Source organism: Triplophysa dalaica, chromosome 23, assembly GCF_015846415.1.
Source record: "Triplophysa dalaica isolate WHDGS20190420 chromosome 23, ASM1584641v1, whole genome shotgun sequence".
Lineage (NCBI taxonomy): Eukaryota > Metazoa > Chordata > Actinopteri > Cypriniformes > Nemacheilidae > Triplophysa > Triplophysa dalaica.
In genome coordinates, this window is record NC_079564.1 from 15,946,174 (window position 1) to 15,966,547 (window position 20,374).

A 20,374-nucleotide genomic window follows, 5' to 3' on the forward strand; every position below is an offset into this window, starting at 1 on the left:
AGTGATCAAATTATCAAATGCAGAGGGACTTATTTAAATAATTGAAATAAGGTTTATGGTACCAAAAAGGCTAACTTTAAATTACCTATAGGTATTAATATGTGTCATAAAGCCAAACTATAGCATGCGGGAATTTAGGGTTTTGATTATCTCTTGTCTTTGACTGCCACAATCATTCTCTTGGCTCTTGATCTAATTATATTTGCTCATCTGTTGTGTGTCATTTTTTCCCAAGCCTAGTTCAATTTCTCTCAAATCTGACAGATAGGGTGACTTTTTTTATGGAAGGTCAGACTAACTCTGTACTTGTAGTCTAACTCACGTCCAATTTTCCTGATGTGTTTGATACTTACAGTATCAGCTTGCAGTGTTCCACACATAACTTTTACAATTGCAAAAGACATGCAAATGAATCAGCTCCAATGAGCTGAGCTGCACTAGATCACCACCTGGAGAACAGAATTGACGAAGCACAAGGAAAGAAACTTAAGTATAGGATAATGTCTAACGTCATATAGAGTATGTTGACATTTGCTGAAACATCTCACTTGTATGTCAAGTTTTGTTTTGTATTACGTAGACCACTTTGGAAAACCTTAGCAACACTGACCCATTGCTGGTCCAGAAAAACTTCCTGTTTCAGATTTCTTTTAACTACACAGACGCTTGAACAAAATACAACCTAGAGCACATTATTACCAAATCAAAATGTTGAACAAATATCTTATAATTGAATTATGTGTGTAAGACTAAAGTTCTGTACGTCTCATCTATAAGGTCTTGATTAAAAATGAAACCTACTTTACTAGCAAAACTAGCACAAAAACACACACATGTCACACAAAAATGGTTATGCTTATGTCTTTTACTTTCTCAGCTTCTTGGTCAGAATTGACTCTGTCCGACAGAGTGACTACACACCAACAGATCAGGTGAGGGCGCTGTGACACTGCATTTATTTCCAATGCGTCTTCTGTGTTTAGGGTCTCTGCACCTTACTGTATGTACATGTGCATTTGGCCATGTTATTTTTTATATTATTCTGTGTACATTTTGATGCTTGATGATGAAGGTTTCAGTGTTGTTGCTGTTTTTTCCAAGGACTTGCTGAGGTGTCGTGTTTTGACTTCAGGGATTTTTGAAACTCGTTTTCAAGTAGACAAAGTCAACTTTCAGTAAGTCAAAGCAATGGCATTTTGCTGTATTTTCATGTAGCCTACAGCTGTGTTCAAATATCGGGACATATGAGTTAATATCGGGACATATGAGTTAATCTATTCATCAGGAGAAGTATATAAATATATAATCTTTCTAGCAGAAGATCCTGTCCCTGACATTTGAAATGTATTGTTTTGCGTCAAAGCCACATTGCTGTTTAAATTTGACTGATATTGAAAATCTAACCACAAAGTGTTGTGGATTTGAAGCAAATGGACAGGAGCTTCTGAATGTACAAGTACTCATTTTCCTGCCTCTCTCTGTCAGTATGTTTGATGTGGGTGGTCAGAGAGATGAGCGAAGAAAATGGATCCAGTGTTTCAATGGTAAGTTTGTAGTTTCTTTAGGCTTTGGTATAGTCGTATATAATCAACATGCTTGAAAGTCTGAATGACTTTGGTGTTTCAGTCGGTTTGGGAATGATGTACTGAATTTGTCTACACTCACAGACGTGACAGCCATCATCTTTGTCGCAGCCAGTAGCAGTTACAACATGGTCATAAGAGAAGACAACAGCACCAACCGGCTGCGCGAGTCTCTTGATCTCTTCCGCAGTATCTGGACTAACAGGTTTTGCACTTTTTCAGGCATTACTGCACTTTCATTTACAGTATATGTTTCCATGTTTGTAAGGCTGTTTTCACACCTAGTTCGTTTGAGCCCTTCAAACGCTTTTCAGTTTATAGATATTTTACATAATTAAAATAAAAAACCCAAGTGTCTGCACTTTTTGGAATGACTAAAATATTTCTCTAGCTACACAAAAAGTTAAAATGGACAGTTCACTCAAAAATTGTAATTCTGTTATTACTCAGTTACCTTTATGTCATTCCTAACCCAAACGCCTTTTCATAAAAGATAGATTGTATTCCAATCTGGTAATATTTGTATAAAATATCAATTGACCAAGTGTTTACTTTCATCACTGATAAACATAAAAAGACCAGCATGAGTTTAGCTATTATTATCTTATTTGCACTTCAAATATTCAAATCCAAGGGAACGTTCATATTTCTTAAAACAGTCTTTAATATGAAAAAGGATTTAGTGCCAGGATCAGGATCTGAAAAGATGGACGCATCGTTCACGATTTGTTCTGACACTGCAAAAGCTTGCAGGTAATGTTAAAGGCTTAACGTTGCATTGATTTCAGTGTGCTGTGCTTCTACACGCAGATATTTTAATATAATATTTTTGTACTTTTTCCCCTTTTAATAAAACATGATAGAATCCTAATATAGAAAAATGTTTCTCATATTTGATGCTGTGTCACTGATGTGCTGCGACTATAAGTCGGCTTACGTCTGCTGCATTATGCTTATAAATATATTGTAGTGGTGGGCATAGATTATTTTTTTTAATCTAGATTAATCTAGATTAATTCCAAGATTAATCTAGATTAAAATGGCTCATTTGAATTCTGCCGAAGGCATTCAGAATGTGTGCTACCCAAATAGTGACTAAAAGTAAGTCTTTGAGAACGGGTTTCTCAAGCCAGGTGGTGCATTAGACCAGGGGCTCATCTCCTGTTTCCAAAATGCATCACAAACTGCTTGAGAAAGCTGTTCTACTATGATAATTGGTGATGAAAATTAAATTATGTTCAATAAAATGAACTTGTGACTCCTGAGATAGGCGCAGGCTCCCCGTGACCCGAGGTAGTTCGGATAAGCGGTAGAAAATGGATGGATGGAAAATGAACTTGTGTTTACTTCCGCATTAGCTAAGGGATTCTTTGCGTTTAGGTGGTACTTGAGACTGGAAGAGCTCCTACAGTACATTTACATTTAGTCATTTAGCAGACGCTTTTATCCAAAGCGACTTACAAAGAGTGAGGGAGCAACAAGCGATATGTCATACAGGAGCCATAATACATTAGATCTCAATACAAAGTTACTGGTTTCAACTAAAGCTAGACCACTACCTGTTGAGAGAAAGTGTTTTTTTTAAACCAATTCCGCACTGCACAAGGTGCAAACAACCTTAGTCTTGTCGATGTTTCCATTGGGAAGCTTTTTTAAAATTAATATTCCCTGAAGCAAACCCGGCAGCTTCATAGCTGCATCCATGTTAGCACGTCACGTTTGATGCGGTAATTTCACAGTAACGTTATGTTGTGTTCAGACCAAACGCGAATGGCGTGTCAAGCGCGAGTGATTTATATGTTAATGCAAAGAGCCAATAGACCTACTTGCTGCGCGAATCGCGTGAATGAAGCCCTGCTTATGAGATGATGAGGCGGCTTCTGCTTCCGCTTCCGCGAATGACGCGAATCACGCGAGTTGAAAAATCTCGTTCTCGCTCCGTACAGTGCAGTTAAACTGGTATACATCCGCGCTAAAATATCAAGGTGAAAGTCATCATAGCTTGCGTAGTATAGACCCAGCTCCCAACCCAACTTTGAGAATAGATTAACGCCCACCACTAATATATTGACATTGTTCTTAGGCAGTCAGGCCGTCAAAAACAAACTTGACACATTTTTCTGTTGTTCCATCTATTAGTGCACATGACGCTTTCACTTGACTTGTTGCAAATGCAAGGGAAGTTTGGTCAGTACGCACGCATCAGATCTGAAGTAACGTTAGGCTGCTGTAGAGATTAATTTGCTGCTCTTTTACTTCATAGCCCCGCTACCACTGACATTGCACTTTAAAATAGTTTTATTTTAGTTAAGATGTTATTGCTCTTGTGCAATAGATGAACAGCAGTTTATTTGTATTGTGATAGTATATATTTGGAGGCTCATAGTCAACTCGTCGTCCAAGCCCTAGTACGCACTATTGCTTGTCAGAGTACTGCAGTTTTTTTTTAAATGTAAGCCATTATTCCCACTTGTAAAGGATTTGGATGTTGACATTAATTAGACATTGTTAAAAGGCAAAGATCTGAAACTTTTCAGCTGCATGCAATTTCATTTGCGATTTACAGATTTCACATGGTTTCTACAGAACATTTTATAAATGAGACCCATGGTGTTTAAAATCTCTTCTTTTTTGACTACTTTTGTCCTGGGTTTATCGAAGGGGGGGCTTATGGGAAGAGAATTCTGTTTTGGTAGTGCACTTCCCACATTGTTTATGCATAATATCACATGCACAATATCTCCATTTGACCACATGAGCGTCTACACCACAAACATTTTTGAGTGCCTCTGAAAGTGGTCGAAGTGGATAAACTAAAAACCTTTCAGACACCGTTTACACCTATGACACGCTGGGCCTCAGCAGTTCCCTTTCTGTAGGTCTCTCGGCGTTGTGTCGACAGAATGGGGTTTGAACTTGAGAACCTATCATCTCTGATTTTACTTTTAAAAGTAAAACCTGGTGTGTGTGACTTCCCCTGGGTGTCTCGGTAGAGAGCCGAAGGTGTCTATTAGAGCAAATTTTAAAAGAACTGAAATTTCTTACAGCGTTCACTTGTCGCCAGGCATGTCTCGCCACTGTAATCTTGGATGTGACCACCCCGTCCTCAAGCCTGACAGGCTTTCTCTATGTGATCATAACGCAAGGTGGGCTGCGGCACCCCCTTCTCAGGCAGCCCCGTCAGGGCGCCCACTCTGTCTCTAAAAGAGCTTCCTTTCTCCCTTGGTGTTCCAGCATGCAGCAGCCTCAACTCGACGTTGCTTCATGCCAATCTCGCAGCCCTCTGCACTCTCCCTCGATGGTGCATTGTGCAATGAAGACTTAAGGCAGGTAAGTCAGCAGACCCGCTCGCCTCCCCAGGGCTCTGTCCCTGGTTAGACAGCCAGTCTGCCAGCCACAGAACCTCACAGAATTCCCATCACGTCTCGCTGCCTTCGCACCCTAGCCCCTTGAACTGGCTCCTGGATAGGACGAAGAGATCCTGAGTGACCTGCCTCCCACAGTCGTGAGCACGATCACTCACAGCCTCTAGGCGACTGTACGCCTAAAAGTGGCACTTTTTCTCGTCTTGGTGTTTTTTCTAACCTTCAAGAATGGTTAGAGAGCAACCTCTATGCCTCAGAGTGTATGTCGCCGCCATCGCTACACGTCACTCACTGTTGGCAGGTAAGTCTCTAGGACAGCACGATCTGGTCATTCGATTCCTGTGGGGTGCGAGGAGGGTGAATCAACCCTGACCGCGCTCTGTTCCCTCTTGGGACCTTAATGTGGCCCTTGTGGGCCTGGGCAGGGCCCCATTTGAGCCCATAGGGGAATCCGCTCTACCTCATCTCACAATGAAGACGGTTCTACTAGTGGCGCTTGCTTCCATGAAGAGGGTAGGGGATCTTCACTGACTCTCTGTGTCCAGTGAGTGCATAGTTTTTCGGGCCGGGCGACTCCCACGTTGTGCTGAGACCCCAGCCTGGCTACATGCCCAAAGTTCCCACCACTTCCTTCAGGGACCAGGTGGTGAACTTGCAGGCACTCCCCCCTGGGGAGGAAGACCCACCCCTACCGTCTTGTGTCCAGTATGCGCCACAAGCAGAGCTTCAGAAGCTCTGAGCAGCTCTTGTCTTTCTCTTTGTTTTGAAGGAAATCAGAATGGGAGGGCTGTCTCCAAACATGTCAGCCCACGTCTTGCACTCCTTGGGTTTTGCTCGGTTGCTTTGGTCGGGGTCACTGAGTGCAGCTATGACACGTCAGAGCCTGGTTTCTCCCGAGGTTTTTTCTCCATTAATCAATCATTGGAGTTTGGGTTCCTTGCCACAGCAGGGCAGTGTTGGCTTGCTCACCGGGAGACTGCATTTATTTATTTATTAATTAGATATTATTTATTAGAATGATCTTGCTTGTTCTATAAACACCATGCACTGTGCTGTGTTTTACCTTTTCTGTTTTTCCTCTTTGCCCCTGTAAAGCTGCTCTGAAACAATGCACATTGTGAAAAGAGCTTTATAAATAAACTTGAATTGAATTGAATTGGGGAGTCCTGTCTGACGTTTCCTCACTATTGGTTCCCCTGTTGGTGAATCTGTGACCTCCCCTCGGTGGACTCCAACGCTTCTGTGTACTCCTGGTTGGGGACCCTCAGTACAACTCCCATGAGATCTCCCCACTGGTGAGACGTGTAGGTTTTCCACGTATTTTTTCCCTACGGCTTTAGGGGATAGCGCTTCCTAGTGCTCCTAACGGTGCCGGGTGGCTATCTCACCTCTAGAGGAGCAAAGGCCAACCGAGAATGCTTCTCATGTTCCTCAGCCCAAAAGGGTGAATGAATGGGCACGCCATCTTCCTTTTATACCCGTATATAAGGGGCGGAGACTGGCATGCCATGCCATTCACAAAGTTCATTGGCGTTTTAAAAGTACAATCAGAGATGAAAGGTTCTCAAGTTCAAACCCCATTCTATAGGTTCCCTCCATCATAGAACTGAGGTTAGATACGTAACTAAGACGTTTTACTCTGTGTTCTTCAACAGGTTTTTAAGGACCATCTCAGTAATCCTGTTCCTCAACAAACAGGACATGCTAGCAGATAAGATCCTGGCAGGCAAATCCAAACTTGAAGATTATTTCCCTGAGTATGCACGCTATACACTGCCTCCTGAAGGTACATGTCCTCAGCTCCCATCCATTTACAGATAGTAGAAAATCCTATATATTTAATGTTTGTGAAATATTTGCTAATTAAATTCACCAAAGATATGTTTAGCTTACCATGAGTGTGTTTTTACAAATTATCTGTAGGCTATGCTGTTTTGAGAAATTGTCTGGTTGTTTGATATGACTCTGGGCTGTCCAGTTACTCCATTGTATGGTATTTTGCAATGAAAATTGTTATGATGCACATTGAAGAAAGATGGAGATATTTTACGATATGATGTTTAATTTTATTCGTTGAACAGTCAAGATTCAAGTGTCTTATTTTCCTACACAATTGCCGGTAAAACACAGCAAACTTGAAGTTTGACTTCTGGCGAGATACCCCGAATCTCATTACAAAGGGAAGCTAAAATGTTTTTATTAGCCAATGTTAATTTATCCGTTAACGTGAGCTGCTGCATAACGTGAAATGCAATATAAAGACATAAGAAACCAGCGCTCTTTTGATTAGATATGTGATGAAGTGATAACCAAATAAATTAGTTTGACCAGTTAGATTTTAGTAGACTTAATATGATGTACATTTCGTCAACTTAAAATAAATAATGGGGATGACTAAAATACGACTAAAATTAAATTGCATTTTAGTAAAAAAACTTTAAACTTAAAATTTGCTGTCAAAATTGACACTGATCTTAATTCAAATTTCATGATGAATTGTATTTTTTATTTTCAGTGACAAACCTGCAGTACAAAAGTTAAACCTTAAAATGTTAAAATTCTGTATGAAGTTGTATGTGCAACAAAAAAGTAACTGAAATTGTTAATATTTGGGAAATAAATGTTATTTACATTTCAGTTTTATTAAATTTGTTGAAAATACGGTGATGTGTATCGTATCGTGAACCCAGAATCAAGATATGTACAGAATAGGGAGCTGAGTATATCGTTACACCCTTAAAGTTAGCACATTAATATGATTTCTTAAAGACAGAAATAGTAATGGCTGCTGAAAATGGGTGTTTACAATAAAAAAATACGACTGTCTAGGGCTGCAGCTATTGAATATTTTAGTAATCGAGTATTCTATTGATTTTTCCATCAATTAATCGAGTATTCGGATAATAAATATTTTTTCTTTTTTAAAGAACAATACTAAATATACAAGAGAAAATAAGACAGGTCTCATAAATTGTTGCATTAATATCTGTGAAAAGTTAACCCAATTAATACATTACATTGCCTTATTAGATTCAAAATGCATTATAATACAAATGTATTAAAAAGAAACATTAATAAAAATAGAAAGAATAATTTCAAAGGTAAACAACTAACTTCAGCTTGTGCATGATGCATTTAGATTATCTAAATTAGTTTTATTTTTGTTTAGCTTTTTACTATTAAATAGAAAAGTATATCCTACATAAAATACTGAGTTATCCGGACCTTTATTTTGGCAGGTTGTCAGAAGACGCTTTTTTATAATGTCTTATATACATATTATATAAGATATATATATATATATATATTCTTCACTCATACAATAAAATATTCATGAAATGTCCTCATAAATCACAGACGCAGACAAATGTATGAGCATCAAGCATGTAGCACGTTAAACGTCTTGGTTACGGATGTAACCTCAGTTCCCTGGAGGAATGGAGGGAACGAGACGTTGTGTCAAACCGACAGATGGGGTTCGCCCTTGAGAACCTATCACTTCGACTGTTTTTTTTAACATATCCGGATATCCGGGTATAACTTTTAGTGTGGCGTGCTACATTCATTCACCTTTTGTTCTGAGGAGCCTGAGAGCCTCTCACGACTACTGCAGCGGTCGGCAAAAAGGTTGGCAAAAAGGTAACAACGTCTTGTTCCCTCCATCAGGGAACTGATGTTACATACGTAACCAAGACGTTCCCTTTCTGTCAGTCTCTCGACGTTGTGTAGACACGACAGATGGGGTTCCTATTAAAACTCGCCACAACGCTGTGCCGTATTACAATCTCAGCGAAACGACAGTGACAGGCCTGTCTGTGACAGGCCTGTCTGTGACAGGCCTGGGTGTGTCAGACGTGAGCGCTTTCGTGAAATTTGTAATCTTTGTAAAAAAAGTGGACTGAGGTAGTTAGCCGCGAGGTGGAGGTCCACCTAGGGAGGTCATGGGTTACCAAGGTGGGAACCAATCATGTGGATACATCAGACAGAACCGCCGGAGTGGGGGAGATACAACGTCCGGTAGCACTAGGTCCGGTTAGAGCTATGTGTGGATAACTCAAATGGTACCTGACCTAAGGGGCAGGGCTGCTCTGCCCACCCCGCCCGCAGGGGGCGCTTGCTTAGTGATGGATGGAATGCCTGTTCTTCGCCCCGTGGGGGAAAGAATGGAGGCTAAGTAGCACACTGGGCCCCTTAAGGCCCACCAGGACCACAAGAGGGTATGGAGTGCAGGGAGGCGGAACCTGATGATCAGGTCCTGTTGTCCCAGAGACTTTCCAGGAACTGAGTCTTGATGAGCGGCAATCGCGGCTACATACACTTTCAGCGTGGAAGGGGAGAGGTAAGTCTCAAGTCTCTCCTGTAGAAAGGACAACACGTTCACGATCAAGCAACTCCTTGGGTCTTCTCTGCGAGAAGAGCACCAGGATGAGAAGAGGCCCACTTATAGGCGTATATCCGCCTAGTGGCCGGGGCTCTACCCTGAGTAATGGTCTCAACCACCGCTGGGGGTAGGCCACTCAGGATCTCCTCATCCAGTCCAGGGGCCAGACGTGGAGGTTCCAGAGGTCTAGTCTGGGATGCCACAACGTGCCTTTCCCCTGAGAAAGCAGGTCCTTCGTCAGGGGGATCGGTCAGCGGGGAGTTGACGTCAGAAGCTTTAGCTCTGGGAACCAAGTCTGGTTGGGCCAGCTGTGTGCTAGAGCATCTGTGCCGAAGAGGGCCTCTGACAGAGAATACCATAGCGGGCAATGGGTGGTGTATGGGGAGGCAAACAGGTCCACCTGAGCCTGCCCAAACTGCAGCCAATTGAGCTGGACTGCACGGGGGTGGAGTCTCCACTCTCACCCAAGCGTCAACTGACCAGAGAGCACGTCGGCTGTCTGGTTCAGGTTGCCTGGGATGTATGTGGCTTTCAGGGAATGGATCACCTGGCGACTCCACAGGAGGAGGTGTCGGTCGAGTCATGTTAGCTGCCGTGAGCGTATACCACCCTGATGATTGATGTGCGCTACGGCAGCAGTGCTGTCCGACCTGACCAGCACATGCTTGTCCTGCACAAGATGTTGTAGCCTCTTTAGTGCAAGTAGCACAGCCAACAACTCTAGGCAGTTGATATGCCAGCGCAAGCGGGGGCCCGTCCATCGCCCCGACACTGCGTGCACGTTGCACCCCAACCCTGCAGGGAGGTGTCAGTCGTCACCACGAAGCGCCTTGTAACCTGCCCAAGTGGGACCCCTGTCCTTAGAAAGATCATTGAAGACCAGGGGGTTAGGGTGCGTCGGCAGAGAGGCGTAATGACCATACGCTGTCTGGCGGTTTGCCACGATCTTCAGCGAAATCGACTCTGTAACCAGTGTTGAAGCGGTCTTATGTGCATCAACCCAAGGGGTAGCATTCCCATCGAGGATGCCATGTATCCCAGGAGTCTCTGAAATTGTTTCAGGGGGACGGCTGACAACACTGATTGAGCCCATGCTGTGCTCAGGCACGCTGTCATGGAGACAGAGTTGAGTTCCATACTGAGAAAGAGGATGCTTTGCCAGGGGAAAGTATGCTCTTTTCTCGGTTGCCCTTTAGTCCCAATCGGCCTAGGTGCCGGAGCATCAGTTTCCTGTGTGTACACAACAGATCTCGAGAGTGTGCCAAGATAAGGCAGTCGTCGAGATAGTTTAGTACTCGCACGCCTCTGTCCCTGAGGGGAGTGAGATTGGCGTCCAACGAAAAGACTCGTGTGGACAGGGACTGACCGAAAGGGAGGACTCTGTACTAATATGCCTGACCCTCGAAAGCGAACCGTAGGAACGGGCGATGACAAGGTAGAATCGAGACATTAAAGTAAGCGTCCTTCAGGTCGATTGCCGTGATCCAATCCTGACATCTGATAGACGCCAGGATGCGCTTTTGCGTGAGTATCCTGAAAGGCAGCTTGTGCAGGTGCCTGTTCAGGGTACACCGGTCTAGGCGCAACCCCCCCGCCTTATTTGGGGATGATGAAGTACAGGCTGTAAAACCTGAACATCTCGGCTAAAGGGACGGGGACAATCGACTTCGCCAACAGGGTGGCGACCTCGGCTCGTAGTACGGGAGCATCCCTGCCTCTGACGAGGTTGAGAGGATGCCCCAAAATTTGGGCGGATGTTTGGCGAATTGGATAGAGTAGCCGAGACAGATCGTTTGCCGTAGCCACCGTGACGTTGTGGGAAGGTCGAGCCAAGCGCCCCGGGGACCGTGACAGGGGGACTAGGGGTACGATCTGCCTCATCTCTCCCACGGGAGGTGGTTCGATGGCTAGCAGTGCGGATCCCTTGCCCTGGGGAGGCCCCCGGGGAGGAGATCGGCTCTCCTGTTCCTGCCTGGCGAGGCAGCACAACGCACCGTCGATTTGAGAATGTGAGGACTGCTGAGTATACTCAAATCCGTCTGCTTCTTCACCGTCGAGAACTGCTGAGAGAAGTCCTCGACAGTGTCACCAAACAGCTCACCTTGCGCGATGGTGAACCTTCTTGGCATCCCGCGTCTGCACTAGGTTACGCCAGAGGTGTCTCTCTCCTGGACCACGAGTGGGGACATCGCTCGACTCAGGGCCCGCGCGGTCTTCTTGGTCGCCCGTAAGGCGAGGTCGGTGGCGGTGCAGACTTCATGCATTAGCCCTGGGTCGGTCTTACCCTCATGGGGCTCTTTCAATGCCTTGGCCTGTTGGACCTGCAGGATGGCCATGGCGTGGAGAGAAGAGGCAACTTGACCCGCGGTTTTATAAGCCTTCCACACCAGGGATGCCAAAGTCCTACATGCCCGGTACAGGAGTCTAGGTCAACCTCTTCAGGTGGCCGCCGTCTGCGGGCACAGGTACACCGTGACTGCACGCTCCACCTGGGGCACGTCAACATAGTCTCTAGCTGCCCCACCATCGAGGGAAGAAAGGACGCTGGAACCAGTTTGACGTGAACGAGCGAAAAGGGGCGTTCCAGGTCTTACTCAGTTCCTCATGCACCTCCGGGAAGAATGGAACCGGGGCTGGGTGCGGCTTGGAGTCGCGCTCAGACCCCAAGTACCATGTGTCCAACCGCGAGCGTTGGGGGAGAGGCAGTGCGGTGCACTGCAACCCAATGCTCGACGTCCACCTCCTCCTGAGCTCGTCCTCCCATGGGAGGGATCCATGGGAACACCTCTGGAACCACTGAGGTTCCACCAGGGGAAGTCGCTGCAGGAAGGGACAGTCCGCTGCACCACATTGTAAGATTCCAGTAGTATTTTGCTTGAAGATCTGTAGATCTGCTGTTCAGTCATAAGCGAAGGCTCCGTAGAACAAAAGATGAATGAATGCAGCACGCCGTCTCCCTTTTATACGCAGACACAACGTCGAGAGACCGACAGACAGGGAACCCAGACACTGGTAATTTGATTAATAATTTATCTGGTCATTTTTATTTATTTTGTTATTATATGGAAATTTATGATCAGAGTCAAATCTGTTAAATTGTTAAAACAAATGTTATACATGCAACTTTTCACAAATATTAAACTGGAGTTTAAAAAGATACAACAATTAAAACTGTGTTTCTATTTATTTAATGTCCGTGTCTGATATGAGTGTGCACTTGTCCAGCACATGAGTTCTCTTGTGTACGGACCCTGATGTTTGTTAGTGTAACCGAAGAAGCTTTTGATTGTTGTATCTAAAAACGGACAACCCGCCAAATGTATGTGGTTAAGCAAGAATTTGAAGTTAAGATTAAAGATTAGGTTTATTCTTCTCTGTCAATAAATATCTGCTTTAAATCCAAGAAGGGACATCGTCACAATGTAACTGTGGTATGAACTGTTATTAGACAATGTTGTGTGCCAGTTATCAAACTTACTTTAAAACTAATCAAGAGAAGATCGTTGAGATAAGAGGCAAGATGTGGCACCCCAAAATCTCCCTGGAAAATATGTTTTTAAACACCCAGAACGAATTTCAGACCATTTAATAATTTAAAGAGTGACAGGTATGTGCTTGATAATAACATTAGACTTTAAACATACTATAAGAGGGTAGCACGCGATGCGACATGCCTATTTTTATGTTATCTTTATTAAACAATATGTGGTATTTGAGCGTTATTTAATGAATAGGCTCCATATCACATCGGTAAATCTGTTATTATTGTTCTTTCTGCTATTAATGTGGCAGAATAGAGTCACAAATAAGGCTTTCTGTTTTAATGCTCAACTTTTTCCGTTATTCCCAAACAGTCTCTATATATTGCAGTCTCTGTGATAAAGTTTATTTGTACATTAAAGACAATTTGGACAAATTACATGTATTTACAGTATGTACGTGGCGCTCTGTGGTGCAGCAGCGTTTTGAGTCCCGAGTTGTAGCAGAGCGCCACCATAAGGCGTACACTTACAGAAAACAATAAGGTATTATTTAGCAACATTACTTTCCTACATTACAAGCATGAACAAAAGACGTATACAACATTTATTCATCTTAGTAAAAATAATTAGGGATGCACCGATATCTAAATTTGTGCCAATAACGATAACTGATTTATTGGCCAATATACAGTATCTAATTATTAATATACCACTGAGCATTTCCTTAACAACACAAGGTCGTGGGTTTGATCCCAGAGGATTGTACATACTTTGAAACAAATGTATAGGATAATGCAATGTAAGTCGCTTAGGATAAAAGCGTCTGCCAAATGCGTAAATGTAAATATAAAATTCCTGAAACAAAAGGCATAAGTGGACAAGTGCTTTCTATTTACACTAGATAATGATTATTTAACCTTCAAACTTTTCTGGTATAATTTTTAGGTAATAAACAAATTATAGATGTTCTTCTAGAGCATCAGTTCTCAACCCTGGTCCCTCTGCTCTGCATGTTTTTTGTATCTCTCTTGTTTAACACACCTGATTTAAATCTCTAGCTTATTAGAAGAGAGCTCAATGAATGAAACGCGTTCCGATTGACGTGTTCCCTGAACTGTGTTCATTGCTCTCTAATCCCTCCACACAGGAAATCAGCTGACGTTAATTTAAGAACACGAATTTGCGCAACACTACTGCCTGCAGCGTCTTCACACAGACAAATCCTACTACAGAAGATTGAAGGGTTATTTAACCGTAATCTTGAGATTTGCGCAACATTATGCCCATTGTGAACTGGAATTATGGCAGAATATCTAGTGATGTTTACTTCGCAGGGCTCTTGCGGGCGTATTGAAAAAACCTCCAAAGCAGTAGTAGAAGCATACAAAATATGCAGACCGGGGGGGCGTGAGGACCAGGACTGAGAACCCAGAAATGAATTCCTAAAAGCCACATGTCTAACAGGTCTCAAGACCTTATGTATCTATAATTTACACATCCATAAATACTGTATCTACATACTGTGCCTTAATCAAGAATGTTTCGCTAATAACAGTAAGTGAATGATCACAACATAAATATGGTACTATACTGTATTTGAACTGTGAGCACCCTGCATCTGAAGAAGTTTAACTAGCTAGTTCACTTTCTGGTTCGCTTTAAGTGAACTGGGTTTGGTTCTTTTAAAACAAACTATACGTGAAAACCCCCTTAGATTCGTCAACTTTACCCAAAAAATATAATTAAAATAAAAAAAGAAAATTACCCTTTCATAATTAACTCACACTTAAGCTAAAATCGAGCACTCTTTACTACCATTATAAAACTTGGATTGTGTTAATATGAAAGAAGATATCTACGATGGCTTGAGGGTGAGTAATTATCAAGGGGTAATTTTATTTTTCACCCAGCGAGCCCTATAAGTTAAATTGTTGTCTGAAATCAGAATGTTGTTAGCTAAAAGCTGGCAACTTGACTGTTCTATTCATAGTGCTAGTAAGCCCTGTGTATCAACATTTTCCTTGGTTAGTTTTTACATATGTGATGACATTGATAACCTTTCAAAAGATGGAAACACCTGTCACTTTGTTCGAAGACTTGTACTTACATCAGTACTTTATGGAGAAAAAAACAAACATCAAAACGGTGTGAGATTGAGACATTTAGTCACTTACCATTACAGAGTTATAGGTCAGTTTCTTTTTAAACATCTCAGTCTTACTTAGATACTTGATTCTTAATGTGAAAGCAAAAGCAAGAAAAAAATTCTGTGGGTTAATATGCGCACTTTCCATTATTCTCAGGAATTTTCAAAGATGTCCTATGCCTCTACATAGATATTTATAAGTCCACAATAATAATGCCTGTGCTCTCTCATGTGCACAGCAACGCCTGACCCAGGAGAAGACCCGAAAGTGTCCAGGGCAAAGTTTTTCATCAGAGATGAGTTCTTGGTATGAATTAAGTTTGTTTGACTCTAAGGGCACATGTCCACCGGACACCAGCGGCTGGCGTATTTTTTATATATATTCCAGTGGAGAGCACCACACCTTTTCAAGCGGAGGCTCTCACCATTTTTTCCATGCTTAGTCAAAACATTTTTTCTCGGTTGTCCAACACAGTGCAGTAGGGGCAGGACAAATATCACACCAACCAATCGGCACATTGTAATTCTACATGTTCGTGTAGAACGACTAGAAAAATGCTGAAGTTGGTCTTTCTTGGAGTATCTATTTCTGTACAAGATGATCCCTCCAGCCTTTCACGATGTTAATACTTGTGATTTATCAAACTATCTGTAAAATTAGATACTAATAACACTTTAGTGAGGCGGTTATACAATATCATAGTGATTTTTCAACAGAAGTACTTTGGTTGCTGTCATAGGCGCTCAAAGACGGGGTTTTCAGACATCTCAGCCGCATAAAAATGCACCGGTGGACAATTTGCCTAAGTATTTTTCTTCCAACATCTGTAGTGTTAAATAATGACTAAAGCACAAAAGCATACTACTGCTCATATGCAACAGCTTAGTTTATATATTGAGGATTATAACAACGCAAGACTTCTTATTGTTGATATCTTGTTTGCTGTGTTTGTGTGTGTCTCTCAATGATCCCATAGAAAATCAGCACAGCAAGTGGGACTGACAAACACTACTGCTATCCCCATTTCACCTGTGCTGTGGACACAGAAAACATTCGGCGGGTATTCAATGACTGTCGTGACATTATTCAGAGGATGCATCTTCGCCAGTATGAACTCTTGTGATTGGCTGCCTGGATTGTTCGCTACTTCAATCAAAACTTTTCTGAGAACTACTGAGGAGTGACAGCGTTTTCATGTTTCTTCTGCTTTTATTCTCTTTTTATTTAAATCTATATATAATATATATATATATTTCTGAATAAGGGGGAAGTGGATGTATGATATGAGTGTGTGTAAATTAGCTGTTTTACATTTGTATCACTCCCAAGTCGTTCCTCTTTATATTTTGTATGTATCATCTTTGGCTAGACTTGGAGCAGCTGAAAAAAACATATAGTAACCTTTTCCAGGGTGCTCTGACTTGCAGTGAGATTATGTGGAAGTACTTTGAAGTCTAAACAGGTACAGTTAATGAAGCACTTTGCATACATTTACTAAAGATGGCCAGGAGGCAAAATTCACAATGTAGCACCTAAATATTTATTGCTTTCCACTTTTGTTGTTTTTCTTTTGCCTTGTTTAGTTTTCTGCAAAAGACTTCAGGGCTAGATGGGAGTTTGTAATTGACTACAGAGCACATAGAGTGTTGTTTAGGTGCAGAGGCTTGTAGGATTTGATGTAATCTGCATTCCTTATTCAACTGACATCGGTAGCCATCCATCTTGGGAGCCGTCCAACTTTTAACTGGCCATCCGATGCCTCCTTTAGTACGGGTGACACCTGTTTATGTGGTAGCCCTAAATGTAGATATAAAGATATAAACAGTCTATTTTTTTCTTTTTTTTTGATGTTGTTCTAAAGAATGTGAAAGACCACTCAATGTTTTACAGAACTTTGAAATGTTATTTTGTATATCTTCAACAAGAAAGACAAAGCTGACTTGTAGAAGCTCATTGTGCCTTTGATTATGGCTGTACCTGTAAATGAGGAGAACATGTATAATGTGTGAGACAGCGCTGTAATGCTTGATGTCAAATCTTACAAGCAGCACAGTGTGCTGATGAAAAATCTTTCAGTAGACATGTTATTCCTGGTTCCTAAAGCTCCAAACGCGCACACACACACACACACACAGTATATACAGTATAAACATACATACATAAATATATACAGTACCCGTCAAAAACAATGTTTTTAATGATCTAAAAAATATTTTAATCCAGAAGTGTATGTTTAAATGTTTTGATTTGTTGTAGTTACAGCATAATTTCCACAGTAACAGTTAACCATATGCACGGTTATTTAATGGTTTTTGATAAGGCAGCTTAGTTATATTTTGACATTCTACACTTACTGCCTTTAAAAATTGTGACAAACTATGGTCAATTTGAAATGTGCTGAGTAGAAAAACTGAGAGATGCCGCCGTGCTCAGCTGTTTTCTCATACAGGGATAAAATGTAATCTTTTCTTATCATGTTTAATGTTTGAACAACTTAATTTATTTTACGTCACGATCAAATAAGCGAGCCATGTTTGCAACGCCTCTGGCCAGTTATTTACATTAACAGTCCTATCTCTCTGAATGGTGGAAGGCTGATATTTTCAAAATTGCTGGAAAAAATCAATATTAAATAGCATATTTCAAATCAATGTTTAAACCTGATATGGACAAGCTTAAAGTGCGTAAAAAAAAAAACCTTTTCTACATCGCTTCAGTTTCTTAAGTTCTTAAGAAAATTTTGTGCATATGGTCAATTGTACTATTAGATAGTTTTTATGGGTTTACTATTATTCTAAAAGGGGGAAGAAAATAAATAATGAACGATTACGTGTTTCCAAACTTTGGTACTGTATGTATGTATTTATGTATGTTTTTATATATGTATATAAAAATAATCATATATACAATATGCAAAGTTTAATAGATTGTTTAAAAAATTGCAAATTCAGATTGCCTTCAATTTCATTCTTTGACTTTTTGATTTTGTCCAACAGGATCAGCTTTCAATTTGCGACTGGCTTTTGTTTTGAGTAGGATTAATTTATTAAGTGTGTGATATTAGTGTGTGCAGACTGTATGTGGGATCAAAGCTGGTTAAGGTGAATCTATGTGAATGTACAAACATACCACAAGTACATCTGCATTTTATTTGTACATATATGTTTATTAAAAGATCAAAAATATATTCTATAAATATATATGTACAAGTATTCATAATAACATGTGTGCCTACATGTATACATATTTATGATTGTTTAGTAAGGTTTTATGCATTATTTGGAGAGTGCGGAACTGAGACTGGTGATTCTTTACTAGCCATCAGAAGACTGAATGTGAGCACTAATAGGTTATTCTCTAAGCTTTAGTATTGTATGTCCACACTGTTTTACTCACCAATAGGCAAGGCGGCACCAAGGGATAGTTCATCCAAGAATGAAAATAACCATTGCATATTCGATAATTATTCCTTTTTTATGTAAAAGAATCCTCATTGTAGAAATATGTCATTGACAAAAGCATACCGTGACAGTTCATAGTTCATTTCTTTCAAGTTGCAAATTCTATATAATAAACAGACAAATATAGTATAAATGTAGTTTCGAAAGAGTTCATACTCCACCAGGCCTGCAGAAATTAATTGAACAGAATTCAAGCGCTCTTCAGGTCTTTGGCCAGAAACACCCTGACAGTTGGCCAATCCATCACAGGGTGGATGATATGACCAGTTTAAAAACATTTACATTCATGAATAGAAAGGCAGACCACTGTAAAATGCTGGACTTTGCATGACTTTGCTCTAATCTCGAGTCATATTACAGCTTTGTGGAAGGAACAGGCACAAGAGGATTATATTATTGTCTCCTCACTGAACCCCTGCATGTGTTCATTTGTCTAAAATGTTTTGATCATTCCTATTCATGTCCATTGTGGTTTCTAAACTTGCACCAGGACCAGTTCTGTGATGTTAAGCAGAAAAATGTATGATTCCTCTGGGCAGCTCATAAAACAAAAAAAATTCAGTTACCAACAATACATTACAATTGTATAAAATAATATATTGTTATTACATGTTGTACTTTTGAAAGGCTTTTCCAATTAAACTGAATTAACTTTTCAATTTTAAAGTGTTTTTTGCCCTGTATAGCATTCCCTTGAACTACTGGTTAGCCCTTGTTGGAAAAGATATTCTGTAAAGAACAGACTCGTTTTTGGTTATTCCTCGCACAAAGATACCACATGACTCGAGGTCATTTAGAACAGTGATTCTCAACCGGTGGGCCGCGGTCCTGTGGTGGGCCTTTGAGCGCCATCTGGTGGGCAAAATCCCCAGTCTCTTTCTTTCGTTTTCTCTCCCTCTCTCTAAGACAAAATGAAAAAATGCATGTTTCATCTCAGGATAATTATATATTTTAAACAATAATTATACATATATATATATATATATATATATATATATATATATATATATGTATATATATATATATATATGAAATTACGTGTAGATGTAGGCCTATATTTAATTTTAAATGTATTTCATCATATAAAGTGAAAGAATAAGAAAAGCTGCGTTAGACTATAGTTCGAGATGCGAGATTTCTCTGAATAACTGTGATTTTACAGCCGGCTAACGAAACTCTGCAAACTGCGTATCTGTGTAAAAGGTGTTTTATTGTGTATGAACTGAATTTGCAACCTGGTCGCACCAATTGCGTATAGGCTGGGCTGGAATTTGAGGACTGCGCACTTGGAATTACTTGCGAGAGACCGTCTGTTGACACCGTCACATGGGGTAACTTTGACTTAAATGACGACGGGGGAGGTTCAAATGTGCGTAAAAATACGAAAAATCCTCGCAATTATTAGTTAATGAGACCCAATATTTTCATCTATTTATCTAACTTGACTAAGTCTGCTACTGTGGCATAACAGATTAACAGCAGAGTATAACATTGTACTTTTTTTATATTTTGTGTTCATACTATCATATTTAGAAAGGTGATCCTCGGAATGTTTTTAAACAGTCCTTGGTGGGCCATGAGTTGTAAGTTTGAGAACCTCTGGTTTAGAAAACCGAATATCTTTGTAATGTTTTTTCTCAGTTTGACAGACACTTGACTGTTATTGCATGGACAAGGGCTATGTGAGGATTCTTTTGAACCGATTATTTCTGTGTTTTATTGGTAACACATGTAAATCCCAATATAGATTAGGTCTAGAAATACATGAGAATGAGCAACGCCATTTTTCCACTTTTCCTTGTTTAACACATTAATCTTCTCTCTTGGCCACAGGCTTAGGACCCTTGGCCAAATGATGAGGGTTGAACTGTTATTTTGCAACAATGACATACAGTTGAAAGAAAAAGTATGTGAACCCTTTGGGCTTACTTGGATTTCTTCATAAATTGGTCATA

The 20,374-nt window shown here is 40.9% G+C and overlaps 1 protein-coding gene across 3 annotated transcripts in view; it reads left to right on the forward strand.

Moving 5' to 3' along the window:
• gnal (guanine nucleotide binding protein (G protein), alpha activating activity polypeptide, olfactory type) overlaps positions 1-19,072 on the forward strand; it is a 60,460-nt gene extending 41,388 nt beyond the window's left edge. Inside the window, exons 6-12 of one of the 3 annotated variants that reach the window (XR_008905433.1) lie at positions 878-932; positions 1,102-1,175; positions 1,486-1,544; positions 1,668-1,788; positions 6,604-6,734; positions 15,115-15,264; positions 15,935-16,015. Coding sequence is in view for 1 of the 3 variants with exons in the window: in XM_056737905.1 (XP_056593883.1) it covers positions 878-932; positions 1,102-1,175; positions 1,486-1,544; positions 1,668-1,788; positions 6,604-6,734; positions 15,197-15,264; positions 15,935-16,081 (655 nt within the window). In the remaining 2 variants the exon portion in view is untranslated. Of the gene's footprint in view, positions 1-877; positions 933-1,101; positions 1,176-1,485; positions 1,545-1,667; positions 1,789-6,603; positions 6,735-15,114; positions 15,265-15,934 lie in introns of all 3 variants that reach the window. The other 2 variants (XM_056737905.1, XR_008905434.1) reach the window with 2 other exon arrangements.
• The last annotated feature ends 1,302 nt before the right edge of the window (positions 19,073-20,374 follow it).